Raw genomic sequence first — 26837 nt, forward strand, 5'->3', positions numbered from 1 at the left:
CTGGTTTTAGGTCTGTTATAAGGTTGAAGTCCAGCTGCTGGCTGGGGCAACAGTCATCTTGAGGTTTAACTGGGGCTGGAGAATCCACTTCCATGTTCACTCACATGGTTGGCAGGCCTCAGTTTCTCACTGGCTGTTGGCTACATGCTTCTGTTCCTTGCCATCTGGGCCTATCCATAGGACGTTTGCTTGCCCCAGAACAAGTGATCCAAGAGATCGCTTCTATAACCTAACCACTTCTGGTCTAATGCTCTTGGTCACAAAGATCGACTCTGCTACAGTGAGGGAGGAGACTGCATGAGGGTTTGAATAACAGGAGGTGTGGCCAATTTGAAGGCTGGCTACCAAACTGCCAAAGATAACCACGACAAACTCAGACTGGGCGCTGTTCTACAAAGTCATTAGACTGTATTCTTCAAAGTGTCAAAGTTATGAAAAATCAACGGAGACTGGGGAACTGTTCTAGAATGAAGGAGACTAAAGAGACATGACAACTAACTGCAATGTGAGATGCTGGACTAGTTCCTTTTGAGATTAAGGACATTATTGGGACAACTTAGCAAAAGCTTGAATGGGGTTGAAGGATTAGTTGGCAGCAATGTATTGCTGTTAATTTCCTGATTTTACTAGATTGTACTGGGATTTTATAGGAGAATCTTATTTATACAAAATACCTACTCAAATGTTAGGGAGAGAGAATATCAGGTCTGCAACTTACTCTCAAATGGTTCCGGTTGGGGAGGGAAACATTCTTTGTTCTTGTAATTGCAACTTTGAGATAAGTTTGAGACTGTTTCCAAATTAGGAATGTATAGAAACTATAAAGACCTATGGGAGAAACTGTCTAAATTAAGGTCGAAAATCCTAATTCTATTAGGTAGAATTATAAGCCACTGCTGTTTTCATAGGTCAAAAATGTATGAGTATTGGTAACTTCATATGGTTCAACTTAATACAAGAACATTCCGACAAACTAATCAACATCAAAGATAACGAAATTTTGGATTCCAATAAAGAGGCAAAACAATTCACAAGGCCCTTTCAAGGATCTCTCTCCTGCAATTAACTACTCTGTCCAGAACCCCCAGTATCTGACTCTCTGCAGACCCCCACCTGTCAGCACAGAGAACTGCTGTAGCAGCTCCATCCTAGAAATGATCCCTATACCCTCCTCCCCATGTCCTATTTCTCTGCATCCCTCCACAGCATTTTTGAAATGGGTTCTGCTCCCCATGTTTTCTTACCCCCTTCCCATTTTTTCCTAAATTCACTGCAGTGGGCTTGCAAAGCTACCACCCATAAACATTTGCTCCTCAAGGCCATCAATACCTCCCTGTTAATTTCTCTGTATTCAAGACTGCTGCCCACTCCTTCCTTCTCGAAACATTTTCTTCTCTTGGCTTCTGTGAAACCACACTTCTCAAGAGTTTCCTCCTGTTCCCCTCTTTGCTTGTATCCTTGGCCCCCACAATTCACCCTCCAGAAAGCACCCATAGTCATCTTTTAGAGAGTGCATTAGAGCATGCCACTCCTCACTGAAAACGACTCCCCGCCAACCCCCCATGCTTCTCGCTGGATAAATAACGGCGAAGCTCCTATGAGATTTGGCCCCTACCTATGCCTCACTCCATCCCAAAGCACATTCCTCTGTGCCTCTCTCACTTGGCTTTGTTTGCTTTTTTTTTTTTAGTGAAATGTTTTTGCTGTATTTTAATCTATATGCTTTCAAAAAATTGAAGTATAGTTGATTTACAATGTTAGTTTCTGGTGTACAGCAAATGTGTGTTTTACGCTTACACACATTTTTTTTCAGATTCTTTTCCATTATAGGTTATTACAAGATATTGAATATAGTTCCCTGTGCTATACAGTAGGACCTTATTGTTTATTTTATATATAATAGTATCTGTTAATCCCAAACCCCTAATTTTTCTCTCCCCCCACTACTTTCCCCTTTGGTAACCATAAGTTTGTTTTCTGTATCTATGAGTCTTTCTGTTTTGTAAATAAGTTCATTTGTATCATTTTTTTTAGATTCCACATATAAGTGATATATGATATTTGCCTTTCCCTATCTTACTTCACTTAGTTTAATAATCTCTAGGTCCATCCACGTTGCTGCAAATGGCATTATTTTGTTCTTTTTTTCTGGCTGAGTAATGTTCCATTGTATATATGTACATCTTCTTTATCCATTCCTCTGTGGATGGACAGTTAGGTTGCTTCCATGTCTTGGCTATTGTAAATACTGCTGCAGTGAACTTGAGGCGCATGTATCTTTTCGAATTATATATGGTTTTCTCCAGATATGTGCCCAGGAGTGGGACTGCTGGATCATATGGCAACTCTTAGTTTTTTTTAAGGAAACTCCATACCGTTCTCCATAGTGACTGTACCAACTTACATTCCCACCAACAGTGTAGGATGGTTCCGTTTTCTCCACAGCCTCTCCAGCATTTATTGTTTGTAGACGTTTTTTCTTTTTTTTTTTTTTTTTTTTCCACCGTATACGGGCCTCTCACTGTTGTGGTCTCTCCCGTTGCGGAGCACAGGCTCCGGACATGCAGGCCCAGTGGCCATGGCTCACGGGCCCAGCCGCTCTGCGGCATGTGGGATGTTCCCGGACCGGGGCACGAACCCATGTCCCCTGCATTGGCAGGTGGACTCTCAACCACTGTGTCACCAGGGAAGCCCTGTTTGTAGACTTTTTGATGGTGGCCATTCTGACTGGTGTGAGGTGATACCTCAATGTATTTTTGATTTTCACTTCTCTAATAATTAGCGGTTGAGCATCTTTTCATGTGTCTATTGGCCATCTCTATGTCTTCTGTTTGCTTCTTAAATATGCCAAGCTTATTTCTGCCCTGGTCTTCTGCACACGTTCTCTCTGCTTTGAACACTCTTCCCCAGTCATCTCAGGACAGACGCCTCCTCTGCATTCAGGTCTCAGTTCAAACCTCAACTCCTCAAGGAGACTTTCCTCAAAACCTAATTTAAAGCAGCTCCTGACTCTTACCTGCCCCAACCACTCTCTCCCATCATCCTGGTTTGTGCTCTTCAAGGCATTTATCCTAATATGAAATTGTCTTGTTTATTAGTTCAGTGCTTGTCTGCCTATCTTAGGACATAAGTGCCTTGAGAGACCTTGTCAGTCTTGTTCTTTACTGTATCTCCAGCGTCTAGAACAGTGTCTGACACATAGTAGGTGCTTAATAAATATGTGGTGAATAAATCACGTACTTTCTGCCGATGATCCCACCCAGCAGATGTCTCATGGCTGTGATAATGATAATTACAGAATCCTAGAGATGACCTTCCTTGCAAATCATCTTATCCAACCTCAGATTACAAGAAGAAACTCTACAACACTGCTGGTAGAAGGTTATCCAGCCTCTACTGGAGGACTCTCAGTGATAGAAGAACTCATGACTTTTCATAATGGAATGTTTACATGTCATTGTTTTTTGGAATTTTTATTTTTTTATACAGCAGGTTCTTATTAGTTATCTGTTTTATACATATTAGTGTATATGTGTCAATCCCAATCTCCCCATTCATCCCACCACCCCCATCCTGCTTTCCCCCCTTGGTGTCCATACGTTTGTTCTCTACATCTGTGTCTCTATTTCTGCCTTGCAAACCGGTTCATCTGTACCATTTTTCTAGATTCCACATACATATGTTAATATACGATATCTGTTTTTCTCTTTCTGACTTTCTTCATTCTGTATGACAGTCTCTAGGTCCATCCATACATGTCACTGTTGATAGCTCTAATTGTTGAAAAGGTTTTCTCTTCAGTGACCCTAAATCTTCCTCCCTATATGTCCCACTTACTGATCCCAAAACAACTTGAAAAAGCCCTGCTTCACTGGACAGTAATTCAAGTATTACTTGAGGGAATGATCACACGATTCTAAGCTCTGAGATAAATACTCCCAGCTATCTCAACACTTCATGTGACATGAAAAATTAACCAAGTCTGCACATGAGAAAGGTCTGCAAAATTTTAGCAGCTTGGTTTAAGTAAATAAAACCTTTCTAAGCATCTTATCTGAAAAGTAAAATGTGAGCATGCCCTTGGGTATTCAGAGAACATGATCTCATTTCTCATGGCTGTCTTTCTGTTCTTAACAGACTGCTTCTCTGAATCACGCTCTTTCTGATACTGAGGGAACTGCAACAATCACAGAGAGCCAAGCCCACAAGCATCTTCCCTGAGACACAGACTTATCTTTTGCAGAACATATTTGTGAGTGTATGTTCTCACTTCTGAATCAATTTTATATTTTAATGAGATGAGAGAGAACTTTCATGATGTAACTGTTCACTAATGAGCTTTGTGGCAAGGGCTCTTTGCAGAAGGCATTAAACGATTTATTCTACGAGTGAAAAAACAGTTTGGCTCTTACACCCCTTGGGGCTTTCAGTGTGTGTAGTGCAGGAGGAAGACCATCTGTTGTGATTAAACAGGCAACATTCTAGTGCATATTTGTATCCTTCCCTGTGACTTCTGCAATACAGTAAGCACTCTGTAATTTTATTGGAGTATAGTTGATTTACAATGTTGTGTTAGTTTCAGGTGTACAGCAAAGTGATTCAGTTATACATAGATTCATTTTTTTTCAGATTCTTCTCTCATATAGGTTATCACAGAATACTGAATAGAGTTCCCTGTGTTCTACAGTAAGTCTTTGCTGGTTATCTATCTTATAAATAGCAGTGTGTGTGTATGTTCATCCTAAGCTCCTGATCTTTCCCTCCCCCCAACATTTCCCCTTTGGTAACCATAAATTTGTTTTCTATAAGTCTGTTTTGTAAAAAAAAAAAAAAAAAAAAAAAAAGATTTGTATCATTTTTTTAAAAATTAGATTCCACATGAGTGATATCATATATTTGTCTTTCTCTGACTTCACTTAGTATGATGATCTCTAGGTCCAACATGTTGCTGCAAATGACATTATTTCATTCTTTTTTATGGTTGAGTAATAAAACAAACTTATGGTATATATATATATCTTCTTTATCCATTCATCTGTCAGTGGACATTTAGGTTGTTTCCATGTCTTGGTTATTGTAAATAGTGCTGCTATGAACATAGGGGTGCATGTATCTTTTCGAATTATGGTTTTCTCAGGGTATACGCCCAGGAGTGAGATTGCTGGATCATATGGTAGTTCTATTTGTAGTTTTTTAAGGAACCTCCATACTGTTCTCCACAGTGGTTGTACCAATTTACATTCCCACCAATGATGTAGGAGGGTTCCCTTTTCTCCACACCCCTTTCAGCATTATTTGTTGATTTTTTAAATAATGTCCATTCTGACCGGTGTGAGGTGATACCTCATTGTAGTTTTGATTCGCATTTCTCTGATAGTTATTGATGTTGAGCATCTTTTCATGTGTATATCTCTATATCTTCTTTGGAGAAATGTCTATTTAGTCTTTTGCTCATTTTTGGATTGGGTTGTTTGTTTTTTTGATATGGAGCCACAGGTTGTTTGTTTTTTTGATATTGAGCTGTTTGTATATTTTGGAGATTAATCCCTTGTCGGTCACTTTGTTTGCAAATATTTTCTCCCATTCTGTGGGTTGTTTTTCATTTTGTTTATGGTTTCCTTTGCTGTGCAGAAGCTTTTAAGTTTAATTAGGTCCCATTTGTTTACTTTATTGTTTACTCAACGAGATGGATCAAAGAAGATATTACTGCAATTTATGTTAATGAGCGTTCTGCCTATGTTTTCCTCTAGGAGTTTTATAGCATCCAGTCTTACATTTAGGTCTTTGATCCATTTTGAGTTTATTTTTGTGTATGGTGTTTGAAATTAGAACATTCCCTTTCTTGGAATATGCAGCTGTCCAGTTTTCCCAGTACCACTTATTAAAGAGACTGTCTTTTCTCCATTGTATATTCTTGCCTCCTTTGTCATAGATTAATTGGCCATAGATGTGTAGGTTTATTTCTGGGCTTTCTATCCTGTTCCATCGACCTATGTCTTTGTTTTGATAACTGTAGCTTTGCAAGTATAGTTTGAAGTCAGGGGCCTGATTCTTCCAGCTCCGTTTTTCTTTCTCAGGATGGCTTTGGCTATTTGGGGTCTTTTGTGTTTCCACACAAATTTAAAAACTTTTTGTTCTAGTTCTGTGAAAAAAGCCATTGAATGAAGGAGTGAGCAAGTGAATAAAGGAACCAGTGAATCAGAGGGTCTCAGAACTATTTGCTTCCTTAATTCCTTAAACAAACAAACAAACAAAAAACTATAGAAAAGAAACATTTCTTCAAGTGGTCAGGAATAGCACTCCTCTGGTAAGGACTGAACAAAGCTATAATGTAGTAATGCCCTGGTTGCCTTAGTGCTGCATACTGACATAAATGGTCAAATATTGTACACCTTTTTAGTCTCAGGACCCCTTTATACTCTTAAAAGCATTATTTAGGATCCCAAAAAGCTTTGGTTTATTGGGTTATATCTACTGATCGGCAGGCAGACTCTCAACCACTGCGCCACCAGGGAAGCCCAGGAAGAATTATTTTAATAGTCTTCCCAGATAATTGAGGATATTTTTCTTTGATGCTACATCAAAACTTGACAAATTTCTTAAAGGTTAGTTACAGTGTAGAATCTGAAATCGTGTCAATGAACTTTTTATATGCTTTTATCTTAAAACCCATTGGTCTGTCTTACACTTGGAATGGGTTTTCTTATTCATGGATGATTTTTTTAATAGCATGCATTGGTCATTTGGGCAATATTGACTCACTGGGTTATGAAGATCTTCCAAATGTAAGGCATTTCATTACACAATATCAAAAAAAAATCACATTTGTTAAGATTGTTACCAATCTCACCAGAAAAACCTAATGATGGTGGATACAAGTTTTCCAAAATTCTGATTTTGGCTTGAAATATCTAACTTTATCACTTGTAACAAATACTTTCAATTGTTTTCCTTGAAGTGACAGGCTTACTCTGTTCATTTTTGAAAAAGTGTCTGCCAAATACTCGTCTGAAGAACCATACTTTGTCAGTCATTATTTTAATTGGTGTTCTGTGAAAAAAGTGATGAGTTCAGCTCTCACATGTGCTTTTCCTTGACAACCATCATGTTTTGATATACAACATAAGTCTTTTATGTGTATCTCCCATTTTGCCCCAAAGAATACTAGAAAGACATACATTCAAGGGTTGATAATGAAGCAATAAAAATTATTAAGTGTAATTGGCCTGCCTCTCCACCCCTCCCCACCCACCTACCGCCTTCCCAGGCCCTTGCCCCTTCCCTCATGGCCCTTCCAATGCTGAAGGCTGGCCTGGGATGGAGGTGCATTCATTATAGGAGCCAGGCCAGAGAAGGACTTGACTCAGTGGGGGCCGGAGGACTCCCCAGGAGTTTGCAAACCACATTTTGAGCCTCACTGCTTTATGCTTTTTACTGTTTTCTTTTTCTTCCTTTGGTGATGAGGTGCTAGTTTTCACTATTTGTTACTGTCCATGCTGCCTGTGGGAGGCTCCCCCACTTTTAGCTGCACCCAATAGGAGTATGGGTTGGAGGAATTCCAGCTGCCTGGCTCAGGCTATCATGTTACTGGACTTTGGGTTTAAGTCCCAAAGAAATGAAGTTGAGTCCCGGCTTTATCACTTAAGAGTTCTGTAACTCTGAATGAGCCGCAGACCCTCTCCAGGCTTGTTTTCTTAGAAAATCAGAGGACTGAGTCCAGTGACCCCTAAACGTCTTCCAGTTCCCAAATTTCACAATCCTAATATGCTAAACACACATGTGTACACGAATGGGACATTCTGAGAATGCTGTCTTGCACCTTTCCACACAAATCTGACTGTTATCTATGTATCTCTAGAAGCCATTACAGATGGCTTTTGGGAGGAAAGAAGTATGTGAAGAATTCAGATGACACCAATTGATTTTCTCATGAGACTGTTGGGAAATATCCAAGATTCCATGTAAAAACAGAAATTAAACGTTAAAATGAAAAATAAACTAGTAAACAATTCAATTATACCATCTACGTGATATATAAATAAACCAATAACTGATTTTGTTACAGCATGAGAAAATCCAAGAATAATACCTACTATGTTAAAACTGTTTGAAACAAAAGCAAAATCTTTGGACAAGTAAGAGTAATAATGAGTAGAAGAGAGTATAAAGGATAGTTATTGGTTTGAGAAGCTTCAAATATAATTTTATTTAGAGTTCCCAAAAAGATATCAGAATTTTTTTCCTAGCTCTACTCTATTACTGAAAGTAAATGTATCCGAACATATTAACTATTCAGTCAATTTACTTCCCTATTTTCTAACCACATGATAAAGGAACTACCAATTTAGCTATTCATCTTTTGAAATAAGCCTGAAAGAGTTTTATCTTTAAAGAGATATTATTACTTTGATGTACAATGCTTAAAAAGCACTGACTTAATTTTGACATTAAGCAATGAACTTCTAACACAATTATAAATAGTAAAACAAAATGGTTAAGAAAGTCAAGATAGTCTCAAGTCCTCTTTTTTCCTGCATAAGGACAGGATACATTTTGTTCAGATATTCTGGGGCTTAATTAGTGTTTTGGTGACATCACACATACAGAATAGAAACTGTGACCCTTTACTAATGGATGTAAACCATCTTATTAAAGAGTGTTTTTGCAAGCAAATGGAAAGTGCGTTTGAGAAGGAAGATTTTTTTAAATGTAAAAATTTCCCTTCTTTCCAACTGAGATCAAACTGCCATAATTTTTTTAAATTGTAAGATTGTAAGATTCTAAGAGTAAGTAAGTTAAATACAAAAAGAAAGCAAAACTTTTAAGGTTTCATGTGTTTAGAAACAACAGGCAAATGGAAATCAAGAGATCTTGATTCAATTCTAGGCATGTTGATCAAGGGATTCTTTTGAAGAGCTTCAGCGATTTGAACTGAAAATAAGAAAATCATGGATCAAGATGGCAATGTAGGTTGTCCCCAACATCATCCCCCTCACAAGAAAACCAACTATCCTTAGACAAGTCACCATTGTGAAAATCCCAGAATCCAGGGGGTGAAGTAGAAGCACCCCCCTGGACCCACAGAGACCGAGAAGGAAAGCATTAGAAGAATAAGAGGAATGGCTACACTCTGACTGCACTGCTCAGCCCCTGGGTGGTCACAAGGCCACACAAGAGGGCCCCCAGGTCTGTAGTTTCTACAGTGGGGGGAAAAAGCCCAAAGTAAATATCCAGCTCCCCCAGCCCTGCAGGGTACTTCCCAGGGGGCCCACTTGGGTCTCACCTCACAGGGATCACTGGGGAAATCTCTGGAGCTTGATCATGGAGAATCAGAGAAATCGAGAAGGGGGGCAGGGCTTACAGTAACCAGCACTCAAATCCTGGCAGAACATATTCCTCCCTGCAGCTACAACTGAACACAGATCCCAGCCAGAGGCTCTTTTGCATCTGCAGAGCTGAGCTGGTGGCCCTGTCTGGCCAGGGAGCTCACTGGGCAGTGGAAATAAAAGGATGCTAATTAACACTGTGAAAACATATGAATGTGTAAATCTCACTGGTAATATAAATATATAGTCAAAGTCAGATTCTCTAATGTTGTAATGGTGGTACATAATTCACATGCAACTCTACTTTAAAAGTTAAAGAATATTAAAAATAACCATAACTAGAATAATTTGTTATTGGGTATATAATATTAAAAAGGTACAAATCATACCATCAGTAACCTGCCACCTCAGGGGTGGCGGGGGAGATGTAAAAGTACAAAGTTTCTGCATGCTGTTGAAGTTATTATCACCTTAAAATAGGATGCTACAAATATATCTTCTGTAAGTATCGTGGTAACCACAGGGAAAAATCTGTAGTAGACACAAAAAAGACTGTGACAAAGGAGTCAGAGTATATTGCTACAAAAAGTCATCAAATCACAGAGGAAGACAGCAAGAAAGGAAGCAAGGAACAAAAGATCTACAAAACAATGAACAAAATGGCAATAGTAAGTCCTTACCTATGAATAATTTCTTTAAATGTAAATGGATTGGGCTTCCCTGGTGGCGCAGTGGTTGGGAGTCCGCCTGCTGATGCAGGGGACACGGGTTCATGCCCTGGTCTGGGAAGATCCCACATGCTGTGGAGCGGCTGGGCCCGTGAGCCATGGCTGCTGAGCCTGCGCATCTGGAGCCTCTGCTCCACAATGGGAGAGGCCACAGCAGTGAGAGGCCCGCGTACCACACAAAAAAAAAAGTGGATTAAATTCTCCCATCAAAAGACAGAGTGGCTGAATAAATTAAAAAAGAAGATCCAACAATACACAATTAAGCTTTAAGGACACACAAAGACTGAGAGTGAAGGGATGGAAAAAGTTATTTCAAGCAATTGGTGAGCAAAAGAAAGAAGTCACTACACCATATCAAGCAAAATAGAATTTAAGTTAAAAATGGTCAAAAGAGATGATGAAAGTCATTATACAATGATAAAGGGAGTTAATCCACCAAGAAGACACAAAAATTGTAAACAGTCACGCATCCAACGTTGGAGCACTTAAATATATAAATACTAAAAGGAGAAATAAACTGCAGTACAATAATAGTAGGGGACATTAATACCCTACTCTCAATAATGGATAGATAATCCAGACAGAAAATAAATTAAAAAACAGGATTTGAACAACACTATTAAACAAATATACCTAAGAAACATACAGAACATTCCATCCAACAGCAGCAGAATATACATTCTTCTCAGGAGCACAAGGAACATTTTCATGGCTAGATGATATGATAAGTCATAAAACAACTCTCAACAAATTCAAAAGATAGAAATTACATCAAGTATCTTTTCTGACCACAATGGAATGAAACTAAAAATAACAGGAGAAAAGCTGAAAAACTCACAAAGACATGTAAATTAAACAACACCCTCCTGAATAGCCAATGGATCAAAGAAGAAATCAAAAGGGAAGCAAAAAATATCTTGAAACAAACAAGAATATAAACTAACATACCAAAAAACTCATGGATGCAGCAAAAGAAGTTCTAAGAGGCAAGTTTACAGAGAGAAACACATTTATCAAGAAAAAAAGATCTCAATCTAACTTTACACCTCAAGGAACTAGAAAAAGAACAAACTAAACCAGAAGTTAGCAGAAGATAGGAAATAATAAAGATTAAAGTAGAAACAATGAAATAGAGAATAGGAAAATAATGGAAAAGATTAACAAAACCAAAGGCTGGTTCTCTGAAAATATAAACAAAACACATAAATTTTCAGCTATAATAACCAAGGAGAAAAGAGGACCAAAATCAATAAAATTATACATGAAAGAGGAGACATTACAACTGATATCACAGAAATACAAAGGCTCATACAAGACAACTATAAACAATTGATATACACCAACAAATTGGACAATCTAGAAGAACTGGATAAATTCCTAGAAACATACAACCTGTCAAGGCTGAATCATGAAGAAATGGAAAATTTGAACTAATAATGAGTAAGAAGATTGAATCAGTAATAAAAACCTCCCAACAAAGCAAGCCCAGGACCAGATGGTCTCACTGGTGATTTCTACCAAAAATTTATAGAATTAATACCAATCTCTCAAACACTTCTAAAAATTGAAGAGGGAACACTCCCAAACTCATGAGGCCAGCATTACCCTGATACCAAGGCCAGATGAGGACATTAGGAGAAAAGAAAACTACAGATCGGTATCATCAATGAATATACATACAGAAATTCTCAACAAAATGCTAGCAAATCAAATTCAACAGTACATTAAAGTTATTATACACCATGATCAAGTGGGATTCATCCTTGGAATGCAAGAATGGTTCAACATGCAAATCAGTAAATGTGATACATCACATTAATAGAATGAAAGACAAAAATCACATGACATCTCAAATAGATGCATGTGACAAAATTCAACATCCATTCATGATAAAAACTCTCAACAAGTTGTGTATAGAAGGGACATACCTCCACATGATAAAGACCATATATGACAAGCCCACAGCTAACAGACTCAATGATAAAAGGTTGAAAGATTTTCCTCTAAGATCAGGAACAAGACAAGGGTGCCCACTCTCACCACTCCTATTCAACACAGTACTGGAAATCCTACCCAGAACAATAAGGCAAGAAAAAGGAGTAAAAGGGATCCAAATCAGAAAGGATGAAGTAAAATTACTCCTATTTGCAGCTGGTATATAGATAGAAAATCCTAAAAACTCCAGAAAAAAACTGATAAATGGATTCAGTAAATTTGCAGGATAATAAATCAAGATACAAAAAAACCAGTTCAGTTTCTATACACTAACAATGCATTATCTGAAAAAGAAATAAAACAATCCCCTTTACAATAGAATCAAAAACAAGTACTTAGGAATAAATTTAACCAAGGAGGTAAAAGAGCTGTACCATGAAAACTATATGACACTGATGAAAGAAACTGAAGAAAACGTAATTTAATGGAAAGTATCCAGTGTTCATGGTCTGGAAGAATAAATAATGTTTAAAAGTAATTATAGATTCATTACAATCTGTTAAGATTCCAATGGCATTTTTTTATAGAAATAAAACAAATGATTCAAAATTTTTTATGGAACCACAGAAGATCCCAAAAAGCCAAAGCAATCCCGAGAAAGAAGAATTAAAAAAAACAAAACTGGAGGCATCAGGACTTCCCTGTGGTCCAGTGGTTAAGACTCTGGGATCCCAATGCAGGGGGCCCAGGTTTGATCCCTGGTCAGGGAACTAGATTCCACATGCTACAACTAAGAGCTCACATGCCACAGCTAAAAGATCCCCCACACAGCAATGACGATCCTACATGCTGCAACTAAGAACTAGCACAACCAAATAAATAAATAATAATTAAAAAAAACCTGGAGGCATCACACTTCCTGATTTCAAACCATATTACTAATCTATGATAATCAAAACAGTATGCTATTGGCATAAAAACAGACACATAGGCTGATGAAACAGAATTGAGAGCTCAGAAATAAACCTATCCATACATAGTCTAGTAATATTTGGCCAGGGAGCCAAGAATAATCAATGGAGAAAAGATAATCTCTTCAATAAATAATGCTGGGAAAACTGGATATTCACATCCAAAAAAAACTGAAAATGGACCCCTTTCTTACATCATACACAAAAGCAGAATTGGACTAAAGATTTAAATGTTAGGCCTGAAACCATGAAACTCTTAGAATAAAACATAGGAGAAAAGCTCCTTGATATCTGTCTTGTCAATGATTTTGTGGATATGACACCAAAAGCACAAGAAACAAAAGCAAAAATAAGCAAATGGGGCTACATCCAACTAAAAAGCTTCTGTACAGTAAAAGAAGTGATCAACAAAATGAAAAGGCAACCTATGGAATGAGAAAATATTTGCAAACCACGTTATCTCATAAGGGGTTAATAGCCAAAATATATAGGGAACTCATACCACTCAATAGCACAAAAATAATCCAACTAAAAAATGGGCAAAGGACTCGAACAGATATTTCTCCAAAGGAGACATACAAACGGCCAACAGGAACATGAAAAGGTGCTCAACGTCACTAATCATCAGGGAAATGAAAATCAAAACCACGATGAGATATCACCTCACACCTCTTAGAATATTATCAAAAAGGAGAGACAGACCTTCCCCGGTGGTGCAGTAGTTAAGAATCCACCTGCCAATGCAGGGGACATGGGTTCGAGCCCTGGTCCAGGAAGATCCCACATGCTGCAGAGCAACTAAGCCCGTGCGCCACAACTACTGAGCCTGAGCTCTAGAGCCCGCGAGCCACAACTACTGAAGCCCATGTGCCTAGAGCCCGTGCTCTGCCACAAGAGAAGCCACTGCAATGAGCAGCGCGTGCACCACAATGAAGAGCAGCCCCCGCTCACTGCAACCAGAGAAAGCCCACGTGCAGCAACGAAGACCCAATGCAGCCAAAAATAAATAAATTTATTTTTTAAAAAAAAGATAAGTGGTGGCAAGAATGTCGAGAAAAGGGAACCCTTGTACATATTAATGGGAATATAAATTGGTGCAGCTACTATGGAAAACAGTATGGAGGTTCCCCTAAAAATTCAAAATAGAACTACCATATGATTCAGCAATCACAATTCTGGCTATTTATTTGAAGAAAACAAAAACACTAACTCAAAAAGATGTATGTACCCCCCTGTTCATTGCAGCATTAATTACAATAGACAAGACATGAAAGCAACCTAAGTATCCATCAGTGGATGAATGGATAAAGATGTGTTATATATACACAAAGAATATTATTCAGCTATTAAAAAAAAAGAAGGAAATCTTGCCTTTTGTTAAATGGATGGACCTTGAGGACATTATGCCTCAGTGAAGTAAGTCAGACAAAGAAAAATACCATATGATCTCACTAATATGTGGAATCTTAAGTACCCCCTCAAAAACAAAAAAACTGAACTCATAGAAACAGAACAGATTGGTAGGTAGTTGCCAGAGACAGGGGGTGAGGGATAGGGGAAATGACTGAAGGTGGTCGAAAGGTACAAACTCATAAGATAAATAAGTTCTGGAGATGTAGTGTACAGCATGGTGACTATAGTTAATAATACTGTATTGTGTATTGAAAGTTGCTAAGAGAATAGATTTTAAAAGTTCTCACCACACACACAGAGCTTTAACTAGGTGAGGGTGATGGACGTGTTAACTAACCTTATTATGGTGACCATTTTGCAGTATATACAGATATCAAATCACTACATTGTACACCTTAAACTTACACATGCTATATGTCAATTACATCTTAATAAAGCTGGACAAAATTAAATTTAAAAAGAAAATCATGATCCTATTTTAGCCTGTCCTACTAACATAATGTATAAATTAACTAATAAGGACATCAATGGTTTGTCAATTAAGAAAATCATGAGAGACCTGCCAAGAACTCTCTTGTTACATCTAAAACTGAAAATACACTATAGTGAAATAAAAACTTACAAATATTTATCATTTGTCTTGCCGTTTGCTTCAATTTGTTAACACTGACATTTCTCCTTTTTCTCCCTCACACTTAACTACTGCATGATATTCCTTAAAGAGGTAAAACTACTGAATATCAAATATTATTCATTCATAATTTATTTAATGCTTACTGCACACAAGGTATTATGCTAGGGACTGGGGACCCAAAGGCAGTTAAGCCTTGCCTCAAGTAACTAACAGGTTTTTTTTAGATTAATTTCAGATTAAAAATACCACATAGTGGGGTTTTTTTTCTTTTTTTTTAACCAAGGACTTTCTATTCCCATAAATTGGGAGGGATGGAAGAAGGGTGATTACAAAATATGAACGCACCTTTAATTTTGAAAACATAATGTAATTGATTTGCATGGTAGTATTCTTCAAATTTCTTCATAAAACCATAAGGAAAACGAATAATACTACTAAAATGTTAACCACAGAAAATTATGATACAACATTAAAAGACTATTGATGCCTGTTGGTGGATTCTGAACACAATTAGGACTTGATGGGACACGTACTTTATTTTTGAAATCATGTGTAAAAGCCCCAAAGGGTCCTGAGTCACACGTAGGATGACAGACCTACATTTAAATATAAAATTAAAATGGTTTTTGTTGTATTTCAACCCAAGTTTTATCTTAACTGGAAAGACTTCTTGCATAAGCTCAGAGAAGACAAGGGCAATGAACACATCATACCTGGGCATACAACATCATCGTGCAAAAGGAAAGGCTGTCAGGAAGGCGCGGTGGCCACTCCAGCTGCCTGAAACCATCCCACTCACCTTCCATACACAGAATTGATGATAATTTGGTAAACTAACAAAATAACAAAAGGTTAAACGGTTACAAAATGTGATTCTTGTATGCAGAGCTAAGAAAACCAATGAGTAATAACCCTCACGTGGCTGTATCAGATATGCAAATCTGTTCCCCCAGGATTAACCTGCTTGCTCATGTAAAAAAAATAAGTCAGTGTTTTATGGGCTAAAAATACATTTAAAACCCTAATAAATTCTTCATCTCTGTCAGTAATTGAAGGATTTTTTTTCCTTTTAATCAGACCGTGGATCTCAAGAAAATTTAAAAACCATGTATAATAACCTATTTAACTCAGACCCCCATCAGCGAAAGATACAAAATTTAACTTACTTGCTTTTTAAATCAAGAGCAGAAAAAAATCCACAAAATTACTGAATCTCTCTAATCTAAAACCTCTTGAGCCCCAGACAAATTGTCTTGACCTTATTATGGTCACAAACGAACGACCTTAGCTCCCAAATTTACGTTTGTCATGTACTTCCAATCCTGGTAACCACACCTACTCAACTAAGCTAGAAAACTCCTGCCTCTAACACATTCCTCACATCTAATCCATTACCAAAATTTACCAATCCCTACAGAGTCTGCCTTTACAAAATAAATCCCTTTATTTCAACTGCCAATAGCAAGCAGACTCCAATCACTTTCTTGTCCTGATGTTTCCAACAGATATGCTGTTTCTCTCTCTCCAATCCATTCTCCATGCTATTTCCAGAGTGACCTTTATCACTCCCCTGATTAAAACATGCTTCTAGGACAAGGGTCACTCTCTCTCACTTAGCATTTCTTTCTGATCTTGTTCCTGCCGGTCTGTCTCTCTGGCCTCCTTGCTGACAATCCCCTTGCACTAGACACAGAATTCCATATGGGTCTCCAAAAGCTGTGTGTGGTCTTCACCCTCTGCCCTCTCTGCCTTCTTCAACCGGGCAACTCCATTTTTCCCTTAGAATTTAGCCTGAGGGTCAGCTTGCCCAGGAATCTGTCTGATTTGGATTCTTCTCTGCACCCCCAGAGCCTCCTCTGCTAACACCTTCACAGCACCTCCTACACCTGGAATCACTGACCGCCCCCCCCATCCCCGGGTCAATGTAAACCCTCAGAGGCAGGGACTATATCTCACTCAACTGTGTATTACTGTACGTATACCTAACCTGGAACATAGTGAACAGTCAATAAATACCTGTCATTTAATGCCTATAATGCCTTACCTAGAAGGTAAGTATACCTTACCTTATAGAAGTGCTAGCTAGGTTCTTGGAAAAAAAGAAAAACCCATATTAAGGGGAGGTACTCAAGTCCTCGTGTGAACCTACAGAATCCCCATAAATGGTATGCTCTGTAGTCACCAAAAACAAATAGTCAATATACTAAATTTTTAAAATATCAAAGTCATTTTAGATACATTAAATTAATTACACAAGTACCTACAATTAAATTTCCATTTATTATTCCTTATATGCTAGAAACCTTTCAGGACAGCCTACTCTGAAAGGTGCAAAAAAGTCACCCTCTTCCATTAAATTTTCTTGTTTTACATAGTATACCTAGTGCTATTGTAGACAATATTCAAACAAAGAGGCATTCAACTTTTTTCTGTTTTTCCTTTATCCATCTAACAGCTTTTCATTTTGACTTTCAGTGTAGCTTCCTGCCACCTCCTTCCCTTGGTTAGTCATCCCAGCTCTCAATTCACTGTGAGTAACAAGAGTGTATTTTCCAAGGCCTGCATTTATTTTACCCACTTTGGATACACCACAGAAACCTCTCATCTGTTCCTGACCCCTTTTCTTTGTGACCTCTCTCCTCTCTTTGCCCAATTATTCTCAACAGGAATCGTTCACACACATTTTCATCCAATCAACAAACATTCATTAAGTGCCTAGATATAAGGAACAGAGTTAAGATTTTTAAGTTATGTGGTTTCAGAAAAGGTGCATTCATAGAAATCCAACCTGTGACTGTTATCCACAGTGAGAAATGCATTTTGCATGGCAAATTGGCACACAACGCTACATTTATGTATAGAAATAAAACTTCATGAAACACGAATTAACCATACTATGTGCCATGCACTGGAGCCTTCTATTGGATTCAGTTCAGTTCTGTTTCATTTTGTTACGTGGAGGCCTACTAAATTAATTTCATGGCCCACTAATGAGTCCAGGATTACAATCTGAAAAGCACTGTCGGAAAATACAGGAAGGAAATTTGTGTTGTGGAGAGATTACTGTATTTAAAAATAAAAAGAGCTAAAAATACCCTGGCAGGGCTGGAGAGAGAACGGCAAAAGAAAAAGAGGGGAAAAGAGAGGAACTAAAAGTAAAAGAAATAGGGAGTAAGGGGAAAGCAGAAAGAGATAATTAGAAAAGTATTTATAAGAAAAGCCGGAGAGGGTTAAAGAGAGAAAAGTAAAGGCCAGAACCAAAGAGAAAGAAAGACTTCTATGGTAATTTCTGGGGTGAGGGAAGAGGTCACAGCCTAGTTTCCTTGGGCTGAGGAATTGTTGTCACCTACCATCTCCCACCTGTGGAGGGAATTAGCTGATTAATCATTGATCACTGCCTCCCAACTGCTCTAATCCTTAAACCTTTAAAGACTGTACTCCCGGGTGTTTGGGAAAGATAACAAGGCCATTAAGGCAGAAATACTTCTTTAGCCTGCAGCAGAGAAGACAGCACTATCTGCAGAGGACTAGATGAAATCAATGAGGCAGGAGTGGGGGTGGGGAACCCCAGAGAGTGACTTGTATGTAGGGACTCATCACTGAAAACCGTGAAAAGTAACAAAGTTGAGCTAATCATGGCCTAGTGTCAAGCTCACCTCATCGGTGTGAAAAGGTGCCCTAATTCTGTGTCACAGCACGCTCTGATTTGTGAAATGCTTCGCCTAGCAGAAGCCCATGCCCAGGGGCATTCCCTCTAAGGTCAGTAAATGCTACTTACTGTGAGATGTACTTAGGGAATAAACTCAACCGTAGGGTCCTAAAGCAGTAAACACACTTATTTAGCTCATCCTGCATTGGAAGAATCCTAAATTAGACACATTTTACCCAAACTCTATGTATTACATTTTGAACCACTTCTTAGAGGTAATTTTAAACAAGTGAGACGTGTTCCTAGAATAGGTGAACCATGGAACAGCAGGCACTAATAATAGGCGAGTTCATGTTCTTTTTAACCTACACTGATTGGCACTTGCTGCTTAGTTAAAAACTCCTCAGAACTGGTGGGAGTGTACAATGAGGGCAGGGTGCTCTGGCATGAATACAGCAAATCACCGCTGGGCTACACAGCACCCCACCCGCCCTGGCACAGCGAGTCCTTTCACGCAGGCCCTTCTCATTCTGCATTTGGTCACAGGTGCAAGTGGAAGCAGGACAGAGAAAAAATGCTAAAACCTTGGTGTGCTTACTTTTTTCCTCTATCAGAAGGCACGAGAGGGCAGAGGGCTTATGAGCAGGAAATAGAATAGGGGAAGAACTAAAAAGTGTTCAAGGATGGGTGAGGTGGGTTTCTAGGGATGCTCATGGGGCCCCATGCAGGCTCTGATGGTAATGGGAGGGGTGGGGGGTGAGAGTCAGTACATTTCAACAAACATTTACTGAGCACTCAATTTAGGTACTATTCAGGAGGCAGCAGGGAACACAAAGATGGGCTGCCCTCTAAGAACCTACAACTTACTAGGATGACAGTAACTCTAAATAGCAGTAGCACTGTTCTCATGATGGCTTAAACAACCTCCACATCATGTTATGAGTCAAGCAAAGTATGCTTGCCCAGGAAGCATGTCTACGTTTGGGACAATATGCTGGGTACCAGGAAAAGAGTAAAGGTATGTTCTCTTTAAATATTAAAAACAATTTTCAAGCTCAATGGGGCTGAAACATTATGTCTGCATACAGAGCTGCCTACAAACTAGATCATGTCAGAAGATCAAAATGAGGGTTGTTCACACTAATAACCCAGTATTTTTACCACTGTGGGTATAAGAGCAGCTGGTAACACTAGGCATTTATAGCTTAGTGATGGAAAGCCAGCTCTTCTGGGTTTGAATCCTGTTCCTCCACTTGCTAGCTGTTTGACCTTGGGAAAGTTACATAACTTCTCTGTGCTTCAGTTTCCCCATCTGTAAAATGAAGATGATAGTTAAGACCTACTTCCTAGAGTTACTGTGAGAATTGAGTTAATATAGATTAAGGTACATAGCATAGTGCCCATCACACACTGCTCAGGAAATGTTGGCTGATGTCATTTCTCCCTAATCACCACCCATACACCTAGGAAGTGGCATGAATCGAAGGGAGGGTCACACTCACAGAATACAGCTATGAGTGTTTGGGCTGCCGGTGCAGACATTGACTAGTTTGGGGTTTAACATCCGCTTCTAAGAAATGTCCTGCAAGAGCTTGGGTGACCGTGCCCAGCTCCCCATGCAGGTTTCTGCACCTCTGTTTCAGGAGCCCCTAATCCACTGGCTCCTTGCCTATTGTTTACTGTCAATATATTTTACATTGGTTGTTGTATACCTCATATTTAGAAAAGGAGTATTGGTTTGCCTCATAATTTCAAGAAAAACTGGTAAGATTATGAATTGTCCAGAGATGAGTTGATACATATGTATGTATATAAACTTAAAATAAACTTACTATCAATATATTTTAAAAAATACCAGAACCCAAAACATAATAAGATGAGAATTTCCAGGATCTCATATAAATCTAATTTCTCTTGGTTTTGGCATAGCTTTAGAAATTTAAAATTGAAGAGCTGGCATTTTAAGAACCTAGTTACAGTTTCAATTTAAAGCACGCGTGCACACACACCAAAAAACAACACTCTCGGGCAGTTGCCATGACAACATAATGCAGAGCCTACCAAGCTCTTTGTTATCCTGCGAAGATGCTGCACCAAGACACACTCATGTTCGATTCTTTACTAATTAAGTGGAAAACGTTAAAAAAAATCCTAGATTCACATGGTTTTCATCTGTGCTAAGACTCAGAAAAGCAAACACTAAATGTTTTGAGAAAAGGAATTTAAAAGTAACTTAACAGCAAGACCAATTACAGATCAAAGTAGACAGAGTGTGGAAGGAAATGTGGGAACATGTTTTCCTTTTATTTTGTAATGCTATATTCACTTCATCACCTGCTCCTCCTAAGTTGTGCCATACTATTTTAACGGAAGAATCATTTGAATAATTTGGTTAACAGAGTCTCTTACTTTACTAACACATTGAAATACTTTCCTTCTCTGGCCACATATTTATCAGTTCATTTGGGAGCTCATACTTCCATATGCTAATTAGATCTACGAAAGAAAAACTGTCTCTAAGTTAATAGGAGTTCATATGTTTTGTTTTCGTTTTTGTTTTTGTTTTGTGGTACGCGGGCCTTTCACTGTTGTGGCCTCTCCCGTTGCAGAGCGCAGGCTCCGGACGCGCAGGCTCAGCGGCCATGGCTCACGGGCCCAGCCGCTCCGCGGCATGTGGGATCCTCCCGGACCGGGGCACGAACCCGTGTCCCCTGCATCGGCAGGCGGACTCTCAACCACTGTGCCACCAGGGAAGCCCGTTCATATGTTTTTTAAAAAAGAGAAAAAAAAATAGTGAAGGGGAGAGAAAGAAGGGATAAATAGCCCTTTTGGAGGCTGTGATACAACAGTCTTGGTTTTCCTTCCCCTTCTCTGATTAGCCATCTCTGTCTCTCTCTCCTCAGCGTTAAACTCAGATCCCCTCAAGACTCAGCTGTAGACCTTTTCTCACTCTGTTATTCTCTTTTCCTAAGTGGTGTCATCTTTAACCAGAGGCTTTAATTATCACCAACATGCATTCACATTCCCAGAGGCTCTTTTCTGAGTTCCAGATCAGTTGATTCAACTGCCTCCTAAACATGGCCACTTTGATCCCCCTTGAAAGGCAAACAAGGTTCCTCCTATGGTGCTCCTTACCTTGATAAATGGCAGCTGTCCATGGTCCTAACACAGGTCCGAATAGGTATTCAATACCTATTTGCTAAATGAATGAAGGAATCAAACCTATTGTTTCCAAAAAACCTAACGGCCATCCTAGGTAAGGCCTTTTCCCCATACCCAACTATTTCACTATCCAGTCTATTTCACTTTTTAATATTTCCTAGATTCATCCCATTTCCAAAATCCTCCCAGCCACTATTCTCTAAGGCACCAGTCTTTGCCTGGATCACTATAGTAGCCTCTTAACAATTAGGAACACGCAGATGTAGTACATGGAGAAGTCAGGCAGTCAGTATCTATCAAATAATTTATTAAACAAACTGATAAAGTTGTACCAAGAAAAGGGAAGAGAACATTTACTAAATGTCCACTCTGTGCCAGATACTGATCTAGATGCCTTGCATATCCTACCTCATTTAATCACCACAGTGACCCCTTTTTATAGAGGAAACTCAGCTGATCGATCATATGGCATCAGGAGCCACTCCTGGTCACAACCTTTGCTTTGTTTGGTCCCAACAAGCAGAGAACAATGACAAATAGGAAGAAGAAAGGGACAATGGTGATGATCACAACGTACTGAGGACGTATTCCAGACACTGATCTCAGCACTTTGCACGCATGATTTCATTTCAGCCTCACCATCCTCCTATGAAGCAGGTGCTACCATTAACCCATTTTGCAGATAAAGAAACTGAGCCCCACAGGACTTAAGTTACTTGCTCAAGGTAAAAAAAAAAAAAAGAAGTCGCAGAGTGTTAAGTCAGGATATGAACCTAGTTCTATTTATTTAAGAATTTACTAAACTCCAAGTTATTCACTAAACAGCAAGTTAACAGAACTCGTGAAGATATAGAGTTAGAAAAGACAAACCACTCCTGCCCTCAAGGGTCTTGCACTGAATTTGAGGAGCCTGTCTCCAGGGTCAGAGCTGTTTTTTCATCCCACTGCTATCCACTGGAGAGCAGAGTTTCTGGAGGAAAATCCCCACCAACTCCAGTCCCACCTCCAAAGGCAAGGCAAGGCTCCCAACCTTTTCCCCATCCCCACAGCTACCCAGTTTTCCTCGGATACGGTATTACACCAGGAGGAGACGCTTTAGTGCTTGTACTAATTTGGGGACAAGACAATGTCTTTCTCATAAAGTCTTAAAAAAAAAGCACCCCGAATGGCATGAATACAAAGATTTTTTTTTTTTTTTTACAGGTCTAATCTAGTACTTACAATTTTATAACTCCATCTGGGCACCTGGAACAGAACTGCTGGCTGCTCTTGTCTTGTTTATGTTGACTCTGCCCCAGCTGCACAAATCTACAAATTATAACAGATACAAAGCTAAAGAACTACCTGCCACAAATTCAGTAGATGGCACAAAATGATATGGGCCTTCAAACGACAGTTATATGCTTATGTCAGAAAAGCACGCAAGAGTACCCTATGTGACACGAGACTCGATTTATAAATGACTGCCTGATGTTAGAGTGGGTTTATGAGAAGTAAAGGAGGAATGGGTTAAAATGTAAGTCATAACCATGGACATAGGAATGAAACAAAACGTGTACTTCGTTGCATCCCGTTTACTCAAACGTGATACAGAATTTGAGCCAAAATGTTCCTGAAGCCAGGGAGATGATCTTGTAAGGCCTCGCATATCTAAGGGTGACAGCAGCAGGAAGCATGGGGAAACGTGAGGCAGTGGCAGGGACGGGGATGTCTGCAGTGAGACAAACAACAAGGAAATGCCGAATCGGGCTAGGGACCCATCTCCTGGAGCAACGATGCTCTAAGCACCCAGGGCATGGAGTTGGTTTCCTCAGGACCACAGGAATCCCCAGGTATACATACGCCAGCCGCTCGGAAGAGTACTTTCATCTGAGCTGGAGGGGACTAAGGCGACCACCTGCTGAGCACCACTGTCCCCCCGCCATCCCCCTCAGAGAAGCCTCCAACGACACTAATCCAGACTTGCAGCTAAGGCCAAAGGGACTCGCCCCAGGCCAGCTCGGCAAGGTAAGAGGATGCCTGGCAATGGGCCACTGATATTTCTCAAGTGTACCCATCTGAAGTGTGGCCTGGGCTACATGCACCCATCTTCCCCTCAGGGATGCAGTTTGTAGTTTTTATGAGGTTTTTTTAAAAGTCAGGAAAAGTGCTGAAGAAACTACCAATTATTCAATCAGTACAGCACTATGAAAAACTTTTAAATTAGATTACTCTTATCCAAACTTTTATCTTCAGCAAGTGAACAGCCTTGACATGTACACTTATGCTCTCTGCAATAAAGTCATATTACTCAGTCACTAACCCCAGATAAATCATTCTTCCAGATCATGCTGCTTATGAAGGCCCACTTCAACTAACTCCTAAAGAGTTGAGCTACGGAGTGTGACAGCTGTATGAATGTCACTGCATGTCTGTGTATCCAGGAGTGAGGAGGGTGTGGCTGAGTTCTGAACGACTCAATTGGCTTCCAGTAAGACAGTGATGCACAGTCATACCAGTGCTTCTGTAGTCAAGAAATGCCATACATTTTTATATTTCACATATTCCACAGCAGATCTTACTAGTTTGAAGCAGAGAGCTGAAAATATCCAGTTCAATGGATTCTGCAAAACAAATACCCTCCTTAAAAAAGACCTGGAGGTTAGTGCTCATTTATATTACAGTTTACATAAGCCAAACTTAGATGAAGTGGGTACATGTTCACTTGCAATAATTAAGTCTTCTTAACGCATACATTAGGTTGAGGGGGGTGTTTACAGTGGTCTCGTCAGGGTTTTAAGGATTTCTAGGCGAGGAGTTCTTTTGAGAATCTGATAACTATGAATCTTTGCAAGCGCACACAGACACACAAAATTATATACGTGATTTCAGGGAATACCTTTTGGTAGATCGCCTCCTTTTAGCCATGTCTTCCCAATAAAGGTCGATAACATTCTGCATTGGTGCCCCTACATCACTGCTTCCTTCTCCCTCCTCAGCCTCCACTCCCACCAGCAGCTCTCCACCCCAACCCTGAGCTGAAGGGAATACAAGGTCCTCAGCTGTCTGTATCCCAAGTTCATTCTGTAAGAAGGTACTTGATCTTGAGGATTTGTTAATGCAGGAATGCAGAGATGTATTTAAACTTCAGTTTGCAGCTTATGGGCAGTGAAAATACATGTAAGCATCATAAATTTTTATCACTGAGGGGCCCTGAGAGTCTCAGGCAGTAAGTAGGCCTTTAACTCCAAATATAAATTGTTTCAGAATTTGACCTAAATGCTACTATTTTATTCCAAGTGGAATTCACTTCCTTCTGTATTGTTGACTATTTTCAATTTTTAAACGTTACACTAGATATAAGGTATTGTATTACATTTGCATTTGTCCTTAATCTCTCATGAAAATACTTTACCTTAAATAAATGGAGAGATCTTCTTCTGAGAGGCCATCTGAGAGGTTGATTCCATACACCTCTTTCATGGGCTGGACCACATTCTGGGGTCAAAAGAAAAGGGAACCAGGAAGAAGTTTTAGACATCTAGAATCTTAATAATTTCCAAAGATGAAGAAAATGAACCTGTGAATTTTCCCACAAAGGCAATCACAATGTTTCTTCAACCTGGTTCATTAAATTTCTCAGTTAATGGTTTTTAAAAATCTGACTTCATTTTCACTAAAATAGTTTATTTTAGGGTAAAAAACTATTAGGTAATTACTAATTGCTTTTGTATAGTGCAGAAGTTGGCAAACATTTTCTGTAAAGGGCCAGACAGTAAATATTTTAGGTTCTTTGGGTCATACTGTCTCTGCCATAACTAAACTCTGTTGCTGTTATAGGGCAAGAGCAGCCATAGACAATATATAAACAAATAGGTATGGCTGTAAATAGGCATGGCTGGTTGTAAATAAAACTTTATTTACAAAAACAGGCAGCAGGATGTTTTGGCCAATAGGTTGTAGTTTGCCAACCTCAACCCATGGCAACGTGTCTAGCTTTAATGACTTTTGGCCATTTCTAGAAAGCAAATTTCCCAAAAGCTAAATTTGGTTCTTCTGTGGTTTACTTGCCTTTTGTTTCCCCTCAATATATTGGTAATGTCAAATTGAACAGGATGAACTTCCCACTGGGATTATGCAAAGATTGTGAGGCCTAGATCCAAACCCTGCATTCCAACAATGTGCTGAGCAAGGGAATAAACGGATGGGCTACTGTACCAAAGTAATAAGTGGATGGGCTGCTCAAAGAGGGACAGGATTCTCTTAAGAATTCTGAAGTGACAAGAAATTTACTGTTACACATGGAAGCAAAAACACCAGTTTCAGAAACCATTCTCAGTAATGTCTTTGTCAAATGTATTCATCTCTGCAGTGCCTGCAACACTGTGCATTAGAAAGGTATGAGTGAGGTAATGTGACTTTTTCTTGCTCTCAGCCTTTTAACTGAAAGTGGGATTCTGGAGATGAGCCTCATGCCGGACTGCACACTCTCCTCGGCCCCTGACCTCGGTCACTTTGGCACTGTCGCCCGTGTCAGTCATCTTCACTGGCGTGGAGCGCTGGGACACGGAGCCCTCCTCCTCCCGGTCGGTCCCGGAGTCGTCCTCAGAGCTGCTGGACACGGCCTCCTCGCTGGGCGGCGGTGGGGCACTGGCGGCCGTTTTCCGCTGTAACACAGCTTCTTCTCTGTTGCTCTTGTTTCTTTAAAAAGATGAATACGGATGTGAACCATCTGTAAACCGAACCCTCAACGCTTACTGTGTATCGCTGTGTCCCAAAGCCTTAGTCCTGGTGAAGCATAAGAAAATGACCGTGAGGAGCCAGCTTCTGGATTCAAGTTGTGCTAAAGGGAAAAGTTTAATATTTTATCATGTACGTGCTGACCTTATATGAATTTAAGCTTTGTTATAAATTCAGAAAATAAACAAGTATGTGCTTGTAGTGTGCAGAAAAGTCTTTTCACCACTTGGCTACTGTGTCTTCCTTTGGTAAGTGAAATCAGTATTTTCAAAATTTATAATACCATAATAGAAGACTATT

The 26837-nt window shown here is 39.4% G+C and overlaps 1 protein-coding gene across 5 annotated transcripts in view; it reads right to left on the reverse strand.

Annotated features, from left to right (window-relative positions):
- The window catches only part of FIG4 (FIG4 phosphoinositide 5-phosphatase), a 129828-nt gene that overhangs the window by 16313 nt on the left and 86678 nt on the right, over nt 1-26837 (reverse strand). For 3 of the 5 annotated variants that reach the window (XM_004264730.3, XM_049695513.1, XM_033418670.2), the window contains exons 20-22: nt 26303-26498; nt 25213-25295; nt 23040-23126 (exon numbers count right to left, since the gene is read on the reverse strand). In XM_004264730.3, coding sequence (XP_004264778.1) covers nt 23040-23126; nt 25213-25295; nt 26303-26498 — 366 coding nt within the window. Of the gene's footprint in view, nt 1-23039; nt 23127-25212; nt 25296-26302; nt 26499-26530; nt 26641-26837 lie in introns of those variants that run through there. The other 2 variants (XM_033418674.2, XM_033418672.2) reach the window with 2 other exon arrangements.

This window comes from Orcinus orca, chromosome 12 (genome assembly GCF_937001465.1).
Source record: "Orcinus orca chromosome 12, mOrcOrc1.1, whole genome shotgun sequence".
NCBI lineage: Eukaryota > Metazoa > Chordata > Mammalia > Artiodactyla > Delphinidae > Orcinus > Orcinus orca.